Source organism: Talpa occidentalis, unplaced genomic scaffold (genome assembly GCF_014898055.3).
Source record: "Talpa occidentalis isolate TD23 unplaced genomic scaffold, MPIMG_talOcc4v2.1 talOcc4.7, whole genome shotgun sequence".
Lineage (NCBI taxonomy): Eukaryota > Metazoa > Chordata > Mammalia > Eulipotyphla > Talpidae > Talpa > Talpa occidentalis.
Genome location: NW_023605083.1, coordinates 11,204,825 through 11,225,383, shown reverse-complemented (window position 1 = coordinate 11,225,383; position 20,559 = coordinate 11,204,825). Strand labels below are relative to the sequence as shown.

Genomic DNA, 20,559 nt, shown 5'->3' with positions numbered 1-20,559 from the left:
GAACTTACTATTTTCTGGACATTTCTATCTTATATACACAGCTACAAATAGTTCACACAAAGAAATTCTCAAAGAGGTTTGTCTGATCTCAATTTTGGAGATCTGAGCCAGGTAGGGTCTGCCAGATAGGAAGTTTGAATGTCTTCTTGTTCCTATCCTTTGCACCCTGTGGATATCTAAGAGATAAATGAATAAAGAATCATGTTACTTAGGCAGCCTTCAGATCCCAACACTTACCAACATCTGGCCCCACTCCCATCTAATGGTCTCTTCAGAGTCAGTTTGTCAGCCTGGATCTTAGATATGTTTTTTGCAGATGGGTCATGATATTGTTTATTTGGGCAGAATTTTGATTTGTTCCTAGGACCTGGCAAATAGTAGATGCACAATAAATATGTGATGAACAGTTATTTCGACATATAAAAAAAAAAGAACTTAACAAAACAGGCCTTCCTATGATGAGTCACTATAATACCCACTTATTTATCTTGATGTAAAGTGAAAGATACTAGATTAGTCTAACAATTATTCAACAGCAACTAACTATTTCAAGTACAAACATCATCTTCTCTAATCTGAATTTCATGTGCCTGTGAATTGTTGGTTAATTTGAGTTCCTATTTTCTCTTTTTTTTAGAACCCTCAACCTTACCTTGTAATGTGGTGCCTATAAATCACATTTGAAATGTGGGTTTGCAAGAGAATTGCTGACACATGCAGAGAGTGTGACTGAAGGTTTAGTGTCCATGACAAACATGAGATGATTCCATTCACTTCTGATCTAATCAAAAAAGAGAAACTTACTCTGCTTAATTGAACATGCCAACTTCCTGGTATAACAGATTCCCACTTTTATTTATTTTTTTTAAAGAAAGGTTCCTGGGGGTGGGAAATTATGTTATAAATATTTAATAACAGTATTCAAGCTTGACCAATGCAGGCAACTTAACATTTTAAGCTCGAGGGATGTCAGAAATAGACAGAGAAGGACCCACAATTTGCCTTCTGCTGCCACTTAGTACCTTCTCTATATACAATGTGACAAAATCTGCCTTTACTTGCCAGGTCCCATCTTTCTGCTTTTACTGCTGACACTTGAGATCATGAAAATAAGTTGCAATGAAATTTGAAAAGCTGGATGTATTCTAATTAGAAGACTTCCTTGGTCCTGGTTTTCAGGAAGACAGTAGATTTACCCACACAGCTGGTTTGGTCTCTTTGACAAATCTGATACTGTTACTAGCAGGTTCTTCTGGTTTTGCACACTCATTAGACTGCTGTCTTCCTAAGATCCAGCCCCAGGGAGATGCTTGCAAGAATACATCTCTAAAAAGGTGATGTGGTAAATAACAGGTGAGTCAAATACATTTGTTTCTAGGATAAGGCTGAGCATTAGAGAGTGCATCTGTTCACGTGCCCAAAAAAATCCTCTGGTTATGGAAAGTTGGACTGAATGAGTTAAACCATAAACCTGGAATGAATGAAACATAACATGGTATTGGAAATGGTGTCTGTGCACACTAGAGTCTCCCTGCTTTGGTAGCTGAATGGTAGAAAGTTAATTTGCTGTGTGATTCTCAGACTCTGCAGGGCTAGCCATGGTCTTGAGGCAAAAAGGGCACATGCAGCGGTGGAAATTGGAATGTCTGTATAGGAGGACTTGCCTGTCATTTAACATAGAGAGGATGCAGACTTTGATCATAATTGCACCCTGGCTTTCACTCAACTTTGGTGAAAATTCAGGTTTCTAAACCAAGGAAATTAGAAGGTTTATAGGACATAATGGCTTATCTGCTTGGTAATGAACTCAGTTTGAATCTGTTCAAAGGAGTTATTTAAATTTGTAGTTTAAGGCTCTTTCATTCACTGTTAAGGAAACCATAAATTGGTCCCAATTCATTTGGAGGGCAATTTGGCAATGTTTTTTCAAAATCTGAAAGGTGTATATTTTTTGATCTGGCATTTCTCTGTCTAGGAATTTATTTTCTATGTGTTTATCTTCTACTATGCTTACTTTATGGGCAAGGAAGATGCTCATGTGGTAGTGTTGTAATAACTAGATAAATAAACCAAATATCCTAGGTGCTTACCAATAGATAACTGATTGAACCCACCATGGAAGACCACACAGTGGAATACTAAGCATCTGCTAAAAAGAATAAGTAACCTAAAAGTGCTGATATGGAAGTATTTCCAAGGTATATTACTAAACAAAATCCAGGTATAGAACAGTGTGCAGAAAAAAAGAACATATTAAAAAGCTGATAAAAGAGGTTTACTCTAAGGAATGCGTGAAATCTGGACTTATGAAATCACTTATATTGTCTCTTCTTATGTAGTGTTTGCATTTTAGCCTATGTATGCATGTACTTTTTCATAATAGAAAGGAAGAGCAAAAATTAAATTTGTTCTTTAAAATGTCTACTGTGCTTTCAGCTTGGATTTACAACTAAAATGAACACAGTTTTTATTCTCTGAAAGGTCTACTCTGCAGGAACTATCCTATGCATTATTTACTATATTTAATAACATTAATAAAGAATTTGGCTGTAAACTGGATCCAATAATATAAAGCCTTTCATTTCAGACACTGGCCCAGGAACCTACCCATCACAATCTTGGTGGCAGCTTAACCAAAGGGCAAGAACATGTTTTCAGAAGGTTTAATCTTAAAAGCAGAATGCAAAGTCTGCCAACACATTAATAAAAGGCACAGGACAGAATCTTGACTTGGAACTGGAAGGGCTACCAAGGTGCTCATTACCTGAACACTCTTCTGATGGAGGCTTCCTTGGCTTCTCCACAGAAGGGGACACCTTCCTTCTCAGGTAAGCCATTGCATCTTTGGCCATGTCTGGAGGAAAGGTCTTTTGTGCTGCCCTGAACTCTCTCCCTCTGAATTGATGCAGGCTTATCTTCTTCCTAAACTACTCCACCCCTAGCTAGACTTAACAGGATTCCCCAAGGTTTCCTTTTCCTGGAAAGAAAAACCCTACTTTATCACTGCAAATTGCCCATGGAGCCAACCCCAAGAGAGAGGTTTCAGTCAAGGACTTGTAAAGTATTGTTAGGTTGTTCCTATTCCATGCGACACCCTTGTTCGCCTGGGCAGAGCCCGTGGGTCATCCATCACCTCTCAGACCCTCATCTTCACGTGACTCTGAAAATCCCTGAGCTGACTCAATCTCCTGGCCCTACCATCAGTAAATCTATACCCTCAACCTCTTCTTTAAATATTCTCTTTGTCTTTCTGTGCCAAATGATACCTGATTGTTTCCCAAAAACTGCCTTTCTCCCATAGCCCTACCCAGAGGCAGCTGCTCGTCTCTCTAAATGCTCCATCTCCCAACCCCCTTCCTCATTACTTCTGAGGCTTTCTCATCCCTTCTCTGAAGCATGGCCAATAAGCTCTGCCACCTTTACTACAACTAACTTCCTAGTCACCATCCCTCATTCCTGAAGTTATTGGATCCCAGCTCACTGTTTTTCTCTCATCACTCCCATCATTATCCTTGATAACTTCTCATTACTATCCCTGATAACTTCCCATTGGTGAGCCTGCAATGCCCTAACCTACTCACCTCCAACTACTCTTTCCCCCAGCTCACGTCATCTACACAATCCTGCAGTTATATCCTAGATCTTGTCACCAGTAATAAATATACCGCTTCCAAACTCCCTATTTGAAGCATCTCAATTTCTGTTCATCAGTTTTTGTCTTTCTACTACAATAATTCTTTGATCTTATTGGTCAATTCATTGATACTATTCACCTTTTCACTGCCCTCCTTTGAAACATGTTCTTCACTTGGCTTTGGGGACACCATTCTCTCCTAGTTCTCTGCCCACCCCACACTCCTTTGCTAGGTCAGCTCCTTCTTCCTAGACTTTAAACTTTAGAGTCCCCAGAGTCAATCCCTGATCTCCTTTTCCTATCGATTAGTTAGGTTTTCTTTTTCTTTTCTTTTTTTTTTTTTTTTTTAAGATTTTATTTATTTATACAAGAGCTGGGGTACAGGCCAGAGGCACGGGAGGGTGAGAGGATTCACCAGAGACAGAGCGGGGAACAGAACAGGCAGACAGACCAAAATACACTGCTGAGGGAACAGAGGATGAGACAGGAGAGGTCTGCTGCGCCATGTGGGAATCTCCCTTGCTGGCTGGGAATCGAACCCATGCCGCAAAGGCTGTGGACAGCTTCACAGCACTGTGCTCAACCCGCTGCGCCACTGGGAGGCCCGTGATTAGCTAGGTTTTCTTTTCTTTTTCTTTCTCTCTTTCACTTTTTAAAAGAACAGATTTATCAGGAAAAGGAGAAAGAAAAAAGGAGGCACCTGCATAGTCACAGGTGGGCAGGCGAGCTCTTACTTGCTAGGTTTTCTTATTCAGTTAAGTAGCTTTAAATGACATCTATAATTTATAACTCTCAAATTTACATCTAAGTAGCACTACCTCTCTCCTGTGCTCTAGACTCTACATTGATTGCTTTCTCCACATCTCCATTTGGATGTCTCACAGGCCTCTCAAACTTAACATGGACCCTCAATCTCCCTCAGCTTGCTCAGTTTGAAGTCTTCCCCATCAACATATAATTGCACAAAAATATTTCTCAATTGTGGAGATTTAAGTTGCCTAGCCAATCTCCTCTTTTCATTTCAGAGTGAAATAATGCCTACTTTACTGGGGATAGCAAATCAACCAGTTTTAACAAACTACATTTTCAAGCTTCCTTGAAACAAGGTGTAGCCATGTAACTAGGTTTTGGGTAGATTTTACTCAGAGGCTTCTAAAGGGAAGGCTCCTTAAGGAGATAAAACAGTTGGGGAAAAGAACTTTGGCTCTTCCTCCTTTCTGGAATATAAATTTGATGCCTGGAGCTCTAGTAGCAGTCATCTTGGGCCATGGAGTGCCTTGAGTTTGAAAGTCACATAGTAGGATGGTGGAGCAGAAGAAGGGATGGAGCCTTGACCTTGGATTATTGTGGTGTGTCCATTTAGGCCATGTCCAGCTTGCCTTTGGATAGCTTTTACTTGAGAATTTATTTTACTCAAGAGAGAAATAAATTTCTATTTGACTTAACCTACTATAAATCTGGATTTTCTGCATCATATAATAATAAGCATTGAACCTATGTTGTTTGGTATATCAGTATAAATAACACAGTCTCATTCATTCAAGCAAGGATTAAAATATAATGTGAAGGCCACTGATAATATAATGGCCTGTTTAGTACTATATTATTGGAGGATACACCTTGGAAAATGAAAAAAACTATTGGCAGTATCCAAAATTCAAGTTCTCTTTGAAAAAGAAGTGGACTGTTTCATTGCAGTTAAGAACATCGAATGACTGGCTAGACTATGTGACCATAAGGTGCTTTTATTTCTTAGAAATAATGGGGGTTTTTCAAAACACAGCCATGTGCCTAATTTAGGGCCCCATGCTTCATGTAAGGCCATATTCATTCTGTTGGTTGTTGTGAAACATAATCTTAATTTCATTAAAGTAATGGTGATTATTATTTTTGTCTTTGACAGCACAAGAACTTTTTTTCCCCCATATATATATATATATATATTTATTCCCCCATATATATTTTTTCTCCTATATATATGAGGACAATTGACTTTTTAAAATAGTGGTGATGAAATTATTGTTCTGCAAATGGCTTTTGTTAAGTAGCAATAAGTTTAGGCCAATAGAAAATAGGCAGCTCTCCCACACTTTTTTCTTTGCAACATACTAGTCAAACTTCTGTCTACCGTATGTCTCTATGAATATGTGTCTCCAAAGAGCAAAATTTAGTAGTTCTGTATCCTGCTATTGGTGGAAAGACATCTTATTTTAACCCATCTGCTCCATTACACAAACTTGTTTTCTTTTGAAATGACTTTCTATATTTTCAGAGTAATTTTAGTAAGGAAATCAAGTTCAATTTATTGAGGATTTCCCAGGCACTGAAAGGTAGAAAATGTGGGTATCTGTAGACATGAAATAAATGATGGATCATTAACTTAAAGTCAAAACTGGAGGTTGTTCTTTCAAGAATATACAGCCTCATACCACAAGGGGATAGAGTGATGGCTGTCCACATAGGGGGACCTGCAGTCACCACAAAAACGACTTCCAGGGAATTGATTTTTGTCCTGGAAACACCTTGTTACTGAAGGAAATATAGTCCTTGGGAGAAGGGCAGCTCACTAATCTGTCAGGTCTGGCAAAATGTCTCCAACAGAGCAGGTGCCCAGTTCTTAGTAAGTAAACATATTATTAGCAGGTGGGTGATAAGATAGTTGTTATCTTGGGGAGCAGGAAGGAGGCAATGGAGATATTGCCTCTTCTGAGAAGCCTGTCTTCATTACCCAAGGTTAAGTGAGATGCCTTACATGGGTCTCCCCAGCACCGCAGGTCTACCCACTACATTACCTATCTCTGTTTGGGTCCCCCATCAGAGCATGAATTCTTTTGGGGGTTCACCTTTAAACTCCACAGGCTGTGCACCAGTCTATTGTCTGGTGCTTACTGAGTGGTGTCAGACGTATGTGTTAGAGAAAAAATCAGAGGAGAAAATTCTGACTGGTTTTGGGAGGGTGAGGAGGTGGGTTGGGTGTGGCCCAAGAAATTGCTCCAGTTTTGACTTAAGGGCTCCTGAAGACAAGGAAGGGAAGAAAAGGATTCTGAGGATAAGGCCATGCTTTGCCAAAATGTCATGATTTTTTCCCAGAGTCTGAGAATAAGCTATTTTATTAAAATAAATTTTCATAACTCTTATTTTTATAACTCTTATTATAGTACTGTACATCAACTTGACCTCAATAAAAATAAACTTTTTATGGTAAAGTACTCAAGTAGGGGTTCATACATTAATCAATAGCTCATTGTTGCTTACTCTGCAATTCCTTTGTCTTTAGTCTGTGGTTCAAACTTTCCATAATCTGGTCTCCATCAAACCTTCCACCTACTCAACAGAGCACCGGGCAAAGAATGGTGTGCCCTATCCTTTCATTCCTTTCTCAGTCTGAAAAACCTGCACTTAACCATTCCTCATCCCCCAAACTCTCCATATTTACTGTTCCTTGAGGGCCCAGTTCCAAGATCACTTTCTCCACAGACTCTGCCCCCCAGCTTAAAGCAATCTCTCCTTTTCATCTGACTTGTCTCTTGAGCCCCTATGATACCTACCACTTTCTTCCCAGGGAATATTCTGCTTTATTTCTCCCTCTGGTCTGTAAGTTCCTTAGGAGCAAATTGTCCACCTTTTAATCTTGCACTTCCCTCTAGCCCCTGGCAGAGTGACTCCTACATTGGAGCTATGTACAATAATGAGTTGAACATGTGCAGGAAAATAATCTATGTTTAGGCAATCATTACTCAGTTCTTCCTAGGATATGGGGTGGCATATATAATCAATCTTTCCACTGATTCGCTTTAGTGGAAACAAACCAGGCCTCATGCAAGTAGCTGACCTCACACAACACCCAGAGAATTCCCTGGGAAGAGTTACAATTAATGACTAGTCACATGGGAAAGAACAATAATGGGACTAGCTCAAGGGCTAGCCATGTTTCTAAAATTGTGAAAAGGAATGCTTAAATGCAGGGTGGTGTTTCCTGAAGGCTAGCTAGTCCACAGCTGTCGTTGCAACATCTTTGTCTTTATTACACTTGTTTAAGTTGTACAACATGGATGTGACATAAATCATAATTATTATTTTTTCAATGGGAAGGTAGAGGTGCTTGAGAGTTTGAAGAAGTCATTCATGGCTTGTGCCAGCTCTGAGATTACTGGACAGGCTGTGAATCTTCTCAATGGATTCACAGAAGTAGGTTTAAACCAGGCCTGGCTTGCCAAGGGAGGCAGCTGCTACAGGGTGTGATAGCTACACAGAGACCTCCTGTATCAAAGTATCCTTTGTATGAATGCCTGAGAAGGGTTGCTTTGTGTTTTGAAAATTAAAAAAAAATCTTTTAGAGGTTCCTATTCCAGGTGATGAGTGCTAGCTTAACCGCCCTATAAGTGTCTCTATGGAAGAAAGGTTTCCCTGATCAAGAAGTCTCGGAACTGCTGCATCTGCCCTCCATCTTTACAAAGGACTATATGCTTCAGTGCTTAGTGGCATATGGAAGGCTCCAACAAGTCACATAGTAAGGAAACCTATTTAACTTAACTCAGAAACTCCCCTACTTATTTAACTATGAAATCAATCTTGCTTTCTTTTTCCTCCAGCTTGCTGCAAAATTCCTAGTGGCAACATGTGAAACTAGTCTCTCATAGAACACACATTGCTAAATGTGTTTAGTTGCTATTAGCTATCACTATAATGGGGCTAATTTTCAGCTAAGTATGGGGCACAAAGGGATATGCGTGAAGGGCTGGGAAAGTCAAGAGAAGGGTAAGAAATGTCAAAGGTGACCCATTAGGGTCCTCAAACAAAATTTCACAGTCCTGCAAAGGACCAGTCATGGTTCTTGTTGCAGACATGATTTTAACTTTTCTTGCCTGGACAGCACAATTGGTATCATCAGATTGGAATTGATGTTTTGCATCTTCATGTGGTCTTGAACTGTTTGGTGTGGGGGAGGGAAAGGGCATGCCTGAACAGCCACATTTGCTTAGATGGATGTGGGAAGAGGACAGAAAGGAACAGAGTAAGGAAGAAATGTGGCACGTGGGGCAGCAGGAAGGCAGAAGCTGCCCTGGCAATAGGAAGCTAGGACAGGATGGAGTAAAGAGAGAAAGTAAAGGGTCAAGATAGATCAGGTAGAAGCTAACAAACCTACTACCCAGCCAGGAGAACAAAGCTAGGAACTAGGGAGCTGCCTGGAGGAGGGATCAAATTATGAAGTTTGTGAGTCCCCCAAAGCTTTGGCTTCTCAAAGCCAATCACCAGTGAAATTTGAAGTGGTCAGAAGATGTGGAATAAGAATAACAGCTGGGCCAGGTGCCCTGCTTTAAGGTGTGACTTGCTCCTTCTATCCCCAGGGTGACAGGACACTTATTTCTCCTGGGCTTCTCACTGACCAAGAATCTGCATTTTCCCAAGTTGCTGGCAGGGTTCTGGGCTGCACCTGGGCACATTGTGAGATCCTAATCATGGCCTGCTGCTTTAGGAAAAACGACAGAGTTAACGGAAAGCACAGGGATAGCAGCAGAGCAAGGCCCCAGTGCTGTGCAGAAGCCAAGTGGGCGGAGAAGGGGCTTCCTCTTACCAAGGACTCTCAGATGTTCCGCATCTTGCATGCAAAGCAACTAGGAGGAGAGCTCTGGCAAGCTAAGGCAACTTAGAAATACTGGAAGCTGCAAACAAGATATGCAACACATTTGGGAGTTTCTCTCATGTTGAAGGATACAGTTAACTGATTCCCCTTCTAGGATACCTTTAGATTTCTTGCCAAAAGCAGTTATAAATCATGTAAAAATTCCATATATTTTCATGACTTTGAAGTGTTTATTATTAAGAGGATGGGGGTATGTGCGGGGTGAGGTGGGGGGTAGGGCAACAGGACAACTCGGTTCCTTACAAGAATGCACACTTTTCAAATTGTTGCTCCACAGTGAACTTATTTCGGAGAAGTGGTTCTGACTGGCCAAGGTTATTCTCTGGGACAGTGCCTGGAATTTATTAGTAAATACATTTTAAAACAAAAGTCTGCCAGACTTCATTTACTCAGGGGAAATGATTAAAATGATCTGCCCAATCTCACAGAGCGTGGATCCAAATATATACAATCCTGCTGGCTGGAATAGGAGGTCCCAACATCTCAAAGTAATGCTTTTGGATGAGTCAACTGGGACCGTGGGAGCTGAGGACAGGAGCCTACAACCCTCTGCATCAGAAGTAGCAGGTTCTGCATCTAGGAGTTACTTCAGATGGCTTGTTCCTTTGTACAAATCAGAGCATCAGCAGAATGTATGCCCCTCCCCGCCGAAACTAAGGACGTATTAAAAGAAGACTGTTGGTTGTGTTTTTAAATGTTGTGAGCATGTGGAAGAAATTATGCTGTCACAGTAGGTCTGTGTTTGTGTTTGTGTTGCTGACACCATTTCTCGGAGTGCGTTACACAGCTGAGATGGTTTGGATCGTTTGAATGGAATAACATGATTACCCATGGTATTGCACGTCTCCGATTCCAAATAAACACGATGGCAAAAACTAGACAAAAAATGTGGAAATAATAATAAATCACACAATGTCACTGAAGTCATGCAAAGAAGAAAAAAAGATTTAAAAAAATGGGCAAGCAACAGACATCAAAAATGAAAAAAAAAAAAAGCCAATGCATACAATTCTAAAATCATTCTTACCTTCTTCAGTCATTGTGTCATAATATTTTAGTTTTCCATATGATCCAAGTTCTACAACATCACAGTAAAAGACACAAAGATAAGGAACGAGCTGTAATGCAAGAACTTTGTTTTTACACATTCTTAATTAATCAGATTCAGAGTTATACTGTCAAATTCCACAATCGTAACTATATAGAGATGTGCAAACATGGGCCATGTGGCAGACAGCTTTCACGGCCCATTTGCAGAAATCACTTAAAATATATTATTTCACTGGGGGTAGGATGTGCCCTGCATTACAGAATAGGACACAGTTATTTTAACATCTGACGAAACAGAATACTTGGCAAAGATAACTTCTCACCAGGTCTAGCCTAGCCCTGTGATTTTTTTTTTATAGAGGTGACACTCCAGAGAAAGGGCTGGCCAAGGACAATGCCCAGACTCAGGGAGGCTTGTGCAATGGGATTCCTTGTCATGGAGCTGTAGTTCCAGTTCACTCCACAGCTCTTCTCCAACAGAACCACTTTCCTAGAGATGAAGGAAGGCTACCTAGGAAAACCAGAAATGAAAAAAACCAGGTTCTAAACTTCTCTTTCACTTCTTATCTTTTATTAATTAATTAATACCATGGGTGCAGCATGCTTGGAAGAGCTGTGAAAGGTGCAGCTTTCTCTGGGAGGAAAAGGGAGGCATAATTCCAGGGGAGACTGCCTGGTGCAGACAGGTGACAGAGTAGCCGCAGTACCCAGATCGAGGCATCCTCTGCTGCTGTGTAGAAGGCAGAGGACAGGGGTGTTCAGCAGCCCCCCTCTGTGTGCAGACCACCCAAGGACTCAGCTGGAAGGAAAACCACTGGCAGGAAGCGAGCTGTTCTGAGTCAGCTGGTGAGAGTGGCAGCTCGGGTTGAGTGAGAGAAGAGGTGGGGATGTACCATTTCTGTTTTTCTTACTTCACTTCTAAAATAGGAACTTTTATTCTTGTTCATATGAGAATTCCAGATTGTTTTCAGCAATATTGTGAGGAGGCTAAAAATATTTTTCCGTGGTCATAACAATGCTCTCCCAATAAACTTTAAGAAATCAATTAGACTTAAGAGAGATTCCTGGGATTCTGCAGAATGATTCCAGGGCCCATTAACATGGGCAGTCACCAGAAATTCACACATGACTCAACTAGTAATTGATGGGTTTTTAGTGCAGAATGAAGGATCTAGCTTAAAAGACATTATTCTTCTGTTTTATATTTGTATTACATGCCCTCTCTCTCTCTCTCTCTCCATATATATATATATTCCTTCCATACACCTAAAATTTTACCATAAGCTATTTTAACACATTGATACAAAATTATGTCTTGAGGAGAAAAATCACCCCATTGTTATGCTCTCTGCAAAAACCTGCCTATTCTGGATTTTGTTAGGTACGTGATAAAGGATGCAAGGGCTTCCATGAGAAATTTGAATTTTGTGTAACAAGAAAATAATTGTATGACTTCCAAGGATTACCTTTAGTGGAAAATAATTTTTTTCTGGTATTATAAGAACAGTGGTCTCATGTGTATATATATATGATGCTGCACAAGTTTGGAATTCTTAAAGAACTGAAATACCTTTATAAATATTAAATACTCTTTACATACATAATATATGCATTTGTGTATGTGTATGACCTTGCAATACACTGATGAATTTTATTAGTCAACTAATTTTTTTGTAACCTCTATTTCTTACCTGGGGTAAGACAGTAGAAAAATCAGCTGGCGTTCTCTATTATTTACTCAAGAATCAGAACACAGGAAGCTCTGTGTTTGCAAAGTTGGGTAAAACCAAATTCTACACAGTGAAGACATACCATTACATTTTTATGGATGTCTTTTTTAGAGGCAACCTCTCTGTGTATACACACCTGCTTTCACATATCCATCCCAACTGTCAAACATCTGCTGGTGGCAGATGTGACTATTCTTTTCCTGATCTTTTGTGGAAACAGGTATGAAGAAATAAAATCATACTCCTTAATTATCCTTCTTTTACATAGTGGAATTGAAACTATTCATGTCAAAACTCACACATTCCTGCTGCTGTGGCAATGCCTAGGCTGCTTCTTAGCTGCTTCTGTGGATGATGAAAAGGACAGAGAGACAAGAACTGGACAGAACACACCAATAATGAGGCTAAATTCAAGATGGTGGAAGAGAAGGAATAGAGCAGCGGAAGGTGAATAATAATAGATGCTGTGGCAACTTAAAGCAGAGAGAGGGGAGAGAGGGAGGAAACACTATTTGCCTGGTGACATGAAGGGAACCATGTTTGTGGTAGACTAAAGGCAAAACAGAAAAGGATTAGAGAGAAATCTGCCTGCTAGGGTATAGTTTTTAACACGGATAGCACAGGCGGTGAGATAGTAAACTCCGCACTCCAGTGCTGTGAGGTGGTCAGCTCAGCATCTGGGGCAGAATCTCTAAGAGTCAGCTGCTCTATTCCCTAAGCTGGGCTTCAGAAGGTGCAGAAGGGGTCTGACATGACACCAAAACAAACGCAACACACACATGTAAGCCAGAGCACATCACGCACCTTACTGGCGTCCTACAGACCAGGGACACCTGATGGAAAGTAGCCGTGGCCACTGTGGCCTGAGAGGGTGTCAGAGGCATGAGTGAAAACTCACCTGCATGGGGATGTGGCCTCCAGTGAGCACACTCCCATAGAGTGGCTAGCATCCCAAGGCTTGGCTAGCATCATTGGGTTAGGACTCAAATTGTGCCTAGTCCAGGTGGAGTTTCTTTGGCATAGGAAGGAGGGAGTGAGGGAGTTCAAGTGAGTGCTGTTTCACACTATCCAGAAGTGTCATTATGTCAACTGAGCAAGATGCAGCCAGATGGGAAGAGAGATGAATCACCAGGGAATACCATCGAGGATCCCACTTGGTGTCTTTTCTCTGTAATGTTTCTCTAAGACGTCTACATAGCTTAAGAAAAAAACTCCAGATCCCAGTGCTTGGTGTGAGATGAGCCTGTAAACCCATCATGAATGCTGCCCTTTGGGGGGGCCACACTTGCTCTTGTGCCACCTGCATGGCTGGGGCTACACACACCCAAGGACCCAGATCTCTAGGCAGGGTTGAACCTTTCATCATTATTCTCTCAACATCCATCAGGTCTTGTCAACAACACCCCTATCTGACAGGTCAAGGGGAGGGTCATGTTTTCCATCTCAAAGAATCTGTGGATAAGAACTAGTATTTTGAGCTCCTCATTTCTTCCTTTCTTAAGAAGGGCCTGGACACAGACCTCTTCTTCCAACAGCAACTTTCTCAGTTTTACTTTTGAGGCCTTTGGCACTCTCAACTCCCTTTTTAGCTAATCTCCCCAGATAGAAGCATCAGGAAAATTATTTATCACATTTCAGGCCTCAAAATTCTGATGTATAAAACAGAAAATCAATGGAAGCATCTGTGCTGAGTTCATTTTCTTAGAAGGAAAAATAGAGGTAGGGAAATCAATGAAAACAAGCATTTATCACTTAAGTGTTGGCTTCTGGAAAAATATGATTACATTGCTTATTTTTTTTTTTAAACAAAGAACTGCTTTATTTTTGGTAATGGTTTGAACTACATGTGAATACCTAAAAATTAGGGCTTTATCAATACAGGTAGTTTCCTGGTAGGCTACCTATTACCTATCAAAGAGGTGTGTGTGGAGACTAGATTACATCATGCTCGTGGAAGGACTGTTTTCAGTAGGAATGGAAGTTAAGAACATGGACTTTGGAGTCAAGGGTATAGGTGTGAACCCAAGATCAGCAATTTATTAGTTGTGTGACTTTGAGCAAATTGTTCACCTTTCTGAGACTTGGTGTTCTCCACTGTAAAGGAGCATAATTGTGTCAGTCTCAGAATGCAGTGGTATAGAGTAGATGAGATAATGACACCCATGAAGCAATCAATAATGGGCACTTTCACCAACAAAGCACACTAAAGAAGAGTGAAAGATGGCTTTTTAAGATTTCTTCTTCTTTAAGAGATTATGGTGATAGTTCATGGGTGTCTTGGTGGTGGTAATTTTATGGGATTGCACCTGAGAGGAGAAATCAAACTTGGACAAAAATGAACACTTATGTAAAAATATATAAATAAATTTTTTAAAAAGGGAGAAGAGTGATGAAGAATCCATGGGACATGGGGCAGAGCATTTAGAGAACCTGATATTTTACATAGGTCTGCTAAAACAAATGCAACATTATGTAGAGAGGATTTAGATAGATATTTGTTGTTGAACAACAGATATTCTCCTATGTCGGGGACAGTGTTTAAAAGAAATCATTTAATCAGTCCTGCTCTTCTACTTTCAGATCTGTGGGGAATATCAGAACATGGACCACGACCATGTGAGCAAGATGTGGAAGCAGACTCAGGCAGCCACTGTGTTCCAGCAGGGGATGTGGGCATGTTCCCTTCCAACATCTGCACCAAGCTTGCCCCTTCAACTAGGCTGTCCATATGTCAGAGGCAGATGTCTACCTAGCCGTCTTTAGATTCTTCCTAACAGAATCTAGAACAGTGCTTTTCTCATATCAGGCACTCTCCTTACATTTCCTAAATAAATTATGCAAATGTATGACTTCCAGATGACTGAGTTTAAAATGTTTTAGTTTGTCGAACTTCCCTGGACTTGCTGAAGTCAGGGAGGCAGGCTCTGTTGCCGAAATTTCTCCACTGTTGGTATTTTAAAATCACTGCTAAGGTTCAGAGTGTTTCTGTGTGAGACAGACAAGGCAGCTAATTCAAAACTTGGCTCAACTACCTATGAACTGTGTGATCCTTCCTAAGCCTCCATCTCTTCTTCTGTCAACTGAGAAAAAGAGCAATAAGTACCTATTCTCAGGTGGGTTTTCAGAAAATTAGATGAGAGTCTATATACAAAGCACTATATTGGGGTGTCATGGACATTCTTAATAACTGGTACCCATTATCTCTGCCAAAAGTCCAACGGGAACATCTAGCTCATCAGCCCAGCAAGAGGTAGTTAAATTCCATTCAAACTGTGTGTGGGCACCAATGTCAATGTCTATACTTGACAAGTGCACATCAACAACCCCCCCAGACTTCTTAAACACAAGGAAGTTTGTCAAAAGAAAAATCTTCATTTCAGCAAAGGCTGTGCTGGCTAACTCCCAGAACCATGTTTTGCTGTGTTAACATTTTAGCCTGAAGGTATTTTTTTTTAATTCAAGAATTTGTTTTTATTATTGGGTAAAATAGTCTGTTTTGAAGTTTTGTGAATGGGTGGCATGGCCATCGAGTACTTATAATTTCCCATCCTACTCCCAATCCCACATAGCACTTTTACTTGCAGATCTATCCAATACTTAAAATTCTTGCAGAGTATCTTGCTGAGTAATCTTTTTCTTGTTTCCTCATGTGAAAGATTCTCATCAAAAAAACATGAATTCTAAGTTAAAAGATATTTTCTAATACAGTCCAATTTTAAGATTATTGTTTGATTTCACCTCAAAAAAGTCTGCATGGGCCATTAAAATTAATTACTTTCCATTAAAAGGATTTCTGTGGTCATTATTGTTTTATATCAAAGGCTCATGTCAATGCAAGTTATTTTTTTAACTTAAAAAAACTTTGAGATTGAGGTTAAATGAGGAAACAACCACGAATTCCCACTTCTTACTCAAGTCAGAAGGAAAGGAATATTTTAACTTTTAAATTCAAAATATCAGTCAAAAAAAGCTTTCAAAGTACTGACTCATTGCTTAAGATGCTGTGTGGGATTGACATTCATGTGTGAAACTTCCTTAAGAGGCTCTTAAGTTTGTACATGTCTGCCTGGGGACAGCTGCACCCAACATGCGGTGACACATATGTCATACGTGTTAACAGAGATGATTTCTCCCCATGTAGTTCTTTTTCACATCCTGCTCTTCCAAAACTATGCTAATGAGTACTTCTTTTTTTTCTGTGAGATTAAAACCTCTCACTTAGGCTTGTGGAAGCAAGGTAAGAACTTTGTTAAGTGAAAAGAAAGGGCTGAACTTGTGGGAAATCCTCTGTCAGCTATTGAGTTTCAAATAGGATTTATGAACATACTCATGTGGCTACCTCTCAGAAATTTATCACCTGATTTTCTATTTTCATGCCCTGTGACTCTAGCCCCTTCATGAAAAACTCTCTGTTTTTGAGCTTCCTGGACATCCAGGTGCACAGGCTTGTTTTTTGCTGCCATTTTTGTCTCCCTCACTCTCTACAAGTACTTTCTTGTTGATGTCCATCTGCTGATAATTTTCTGAGGCCCCAGCCCCTGGGAAGTACGGATGCCACATTTGCAGCACAATGAGCAATCAGCAAGATCCAGCATCCTGGAGCATGCTATGCCTGTTACATGGCGGGTATTCTTATAAATCACCAGTGGAACCAAGGCCTGGGAATTTCAGTGAGAGAGAATGCAGGTACAGTGTTGACAGAGCTTCTGATTAAGGAAAGCCAGATATTTGGAATTTTGTGAAAATTTCTGATTTTTTAAATATTGGCAACCAATTCCAAATTAAAAAACAAAGCATTCGAGGAATATTTGGTTCATCAATGTAACCTTTGCTTTGAAATCAGATTGTATAACTATTTGTTAAATGAGTGAATGAGAGCAACTAGACTGATGGAATTGGGTAGTGTTCTTGTTAGGCAATACTTATGCAGAAGGTCAAGTACTCCGGTTCACTTTCTTGTCCTCTCAAAGATTATATCTCTCAGATGATGTAGGTGGACCGTAGTGTGCTCATCTCTGATTTAGGGACAGGCTGAGACTCATGATCTCAAGTTCCTCTGGGACCACAAAAGTGGAGTCCATGTCAGGCTGACTGAGCTGAGATGACCCCAGGACTAACTCTTCATGCATGTTCTTGCCGAGCTGGTTTGGCCATCATACAAACTAAGAGTGGTTTTATTTTCATTTGTTTTAAATTTTATTTGGGGAAAGGAATGGAAATTTCCCTCAGGTATAACTTTCCAATTATTTTTCAGGGAAGTATCTAGACTATAGAAAATACAGGGGAAGGTTATGAAAGGCAGGTTAGGATCACAGAGGCAGGTGCCATATAATTATGTGGGAATTATTATCTCTGCACAGTGAATAATTATGTGTGGCCATTATTGTGGATCATCCAGATGGTTCATAATAAAATGCCCAAGCAAGTCCCCAGATACTCTGACTTCTTACAAATTTGTCACCTAATTTGTAGCATTGCTTCTCTGTGGTGTTGCTTAGCAATATCAATGGTTACTGATTTCTGTCCTGTGAGGAGCTGACTCAGGCCATATTTCACTGTAATTTACATGCTTTCAATGTTCAAGCAAGAAAAATGGAACCTGGATGTGCTGTTCTGCTGCTTTCCCTTTGAGGTGGGCTGGGAAGGGGAAAATGCAGGCTAGAGCAAGCAGGTTTCTGGAAAGAATTTTTATTTTTATTTTTTAATAATAAATTTTATTTTTATATTCCCGATACAATTGCAACCCCCCCCCCATTCTGACCCCAATCCTTCCCCTCCCACCCCCCACCCCTTAAAGAGTGTCTCTGGTTCATAGTTTTTTGTTGATTTTGATTTTCACTTTCTTATAGTTATTCATTTTCCTGGTCCCTTATTTAAGTTTTCTAGATTCCTGCTATGAGTGAGACCATCCGGTATTTTTCTTTTTCTTGGAAAGAATTTTTAAAGAACAACAATGAGCGAGCTAGAACAGCATCATCCCCAATATGGAGTGATGAAAAAAAATGTCCTGGATTTTATGAGTATCTTTTATTTTTTAATTTTTTTAAAACATTCTTTTTTTTTATTTTATAGAGGCATGTTTTATTTATTTGTTTGTTTGTTTGTTTTTGTTTATACATGTACTGGGTACAGTCAGAAGCGCGGGAGGGTGAGAGAATTCACCAGAGCCAGAGGGGGGAGCAGAGCAGGCAGAAGGACCGAAGTACACTGCTGAGGGGAGCAGCAGGTGGCAGGAGAGGTCTGTGCGCCATGTGGACCCTCCTCCGGTGGCCGGGGAGCAGTCGGGGATCGAACTGGTGCTGCAGAGGCCGCGGGCAGCTTCGCAACCCAGCGCTCAGCCGCTGCGCCACTGTGGAGGTCCAAGTATCTTTTAGATTGAATAATTAAAAACAACAACAGGGCCTTCCCGGTGGTGCAGCAGTTGAGCACTGGGTTGCCAAGCTGCCAGCAGCCTCTTCAGCGCCAGTTCTATCCCCCACCACCGGTGAGGGTCTCACATGGTGTGCAGACCTCTCCTGCCACCCGCTGTTCCCCTCAGCAGTGTATTTCGTCAGTGTGCCTGCTCTGCTCCCCGCTCTGGCTCTGGTGAATTCTCTCACCCTCCCGCGTTTCTGACTGCACCCAGTGCTTGTGTAAATAAATAAATAAATAAATAAATAAATAAATCTTTAAAAAAATAATAAAATAAAAACAATAACAATGTTAAGGCACTTTTGTCAGAAGGTTTTTTTCTTTTTCCCAAAAGAATGGTGAAAAGCAAGTGGTGACATAGCATGATAACTGGAATATTTGTAGTTTGGAGCTCAACAGACCTTGGGTGGACCGCTGGCTCTGATACTTACAGGTCGTGAGAACTCAGGCAGGTTACTTAACTCTTTTGACACTCAATTCCCACATCAATGTAAATGGGAACAATAGTTTCATAGGGTTGTGGGGAGAAAGGTCACATAACACATAGTTGGCACATTAAATATACTGTAGGTGTTATTGGGACTTTAAAGCATCTACTGATTTTCCTTCAAATAAATCATAATATATGCTTCAAATAAACACCTATAAATAGTATTCTGATCTTCACAAAATAAGAGTTAATTTGGTTGATATCAGGAGACCGTAACACCATAATGTTGAACAGGATCTTGTAGCATAGCATAGGTTTTGGAGTCAATAGATATAGGTTCAGAATTCACTTCTTACTAGTTGTGTGACTTTGCAGTATATATTCAGTCTTGCAAAGTCTTTGTTTCCTCAACTGTAAAATGGGGTTAATTCTAGAACTCCCTTACTATGTTGTTGTCAGAGGTTTTATGGGATGGACAGAGCATTGAAAGTGTTCATATGGGAAGCACCATTCTATGACTGGACCAAAGCCCAGTGAGTGATAGGTGCCCAGGCTAATATAGTAAGTCACAGTAGGTGATCACACAAAATTGGAAACTTTTTCTAATGTTCTTTCACACATTTATATTGGAAGAGCAACAGATTAAAAAATAAGAATGACAAAAATAATGGTCATTTAGGTCATGCCAAAGGCAGTCTATGACCATCATTTATTATTTAAAGACATCAGGTATTATTTAAAGAATGTACAACTTAGGAAAGTAGATAATATAAAGATTTTCAAGTTTTAATTTTCAAAGTTCAAAAGGGACTCTAGCTGTTTGGAAAATTATATTGTCCAGTGATTAAGAAGAATTCTGAGATTCAAAAAAATATGGATTTGAATTGGTTCTATCAATTACTTCTGAGTCTTGCTCAAATTATTTAACTACTCTAATTTTCAGTGATCTTATATGTAAAATGCTTATAACAGAAGTTCTCCTTCTATAGGATTGAATTAAAAATTAAATGGGTCAATTTATATAAACTGCTTAGCACAGTGTTTGGCACAGAGTATTTAATAAATGTTAGTTATTTCTGTTATTGTCATTACTACTGCCTCTGTGCTCCAATTCAGGACTCTGCCTGAATATTCAATTTTTTTCTGGTATTTTCCTTTCCAGTTGGAGTTTCAAGGGAGAAAATAATATTGTTGAAGGTAATGAAATAATATGGTTTAAACTGTAAAGAACATGTAATATCAGATACCATGCATGTGACATTTGAAATTTATTTGTTATTTCAGAAAATCTATTTGAGCTCTTCTAATAGAAAGTTTCTACTACATCTTCTTAACAAATTTTTATGTAATTAGGAGATTAGGAAGCCAACATTTTCATTAGTGACATCTCCAAATGTCTTGGATACATTTTTGCATCTCTGTAAATTGGAAAGACTGTCTACAAAAGGTACTTTCTGATTAGTTTTACTGGATTTGGAAGCAGAAGCGATACAAAAACATTTACTACTCAGTCTTATTTTTTTTCTTAAAGATTTATTTATTTATGTATACAAGAACTGGGGTACAGGTGTGGGGAGTGAGAGGATTCATCAGAGACAGAGTGGGGAGCAGAACAGACAGATTGACTAAAGCACACTGCTGAAGAGAGCAGCAGATGAGA

The 20,559-nt window shown here is 39.9% G+C and overlaps 1 protein-coding gene across 2 annotated transcripts in view; it reads right to left on the bottom strand.

The window, feature by feature from the left end:
• The window catches only part of SLC24A2 (solute carrier family 24 member 2), a 239,901-nt gene that overhangs the window by 49,282 nt on the left and 170,060 nt on the right, over window positions 1-20,559 (bottom strand). Inside the window, exon 5 of one of the 2 annotated variants that reach the window (XM_037491694.2) lies at window positions 10,306-10,356. The exons of the other annotated variant lie outside the window; for it this stretch is intronic. Within the exon in view, the coding sequence (XP_037347591.1) occupies window positions 10,306-10,356 (51 nt within the window). The remainder of the gene's footprint in view (window positions 1-10,305; window positions 10,357-20,559) is intronic. 2 annotated transcript variants of the gene reach the window in all.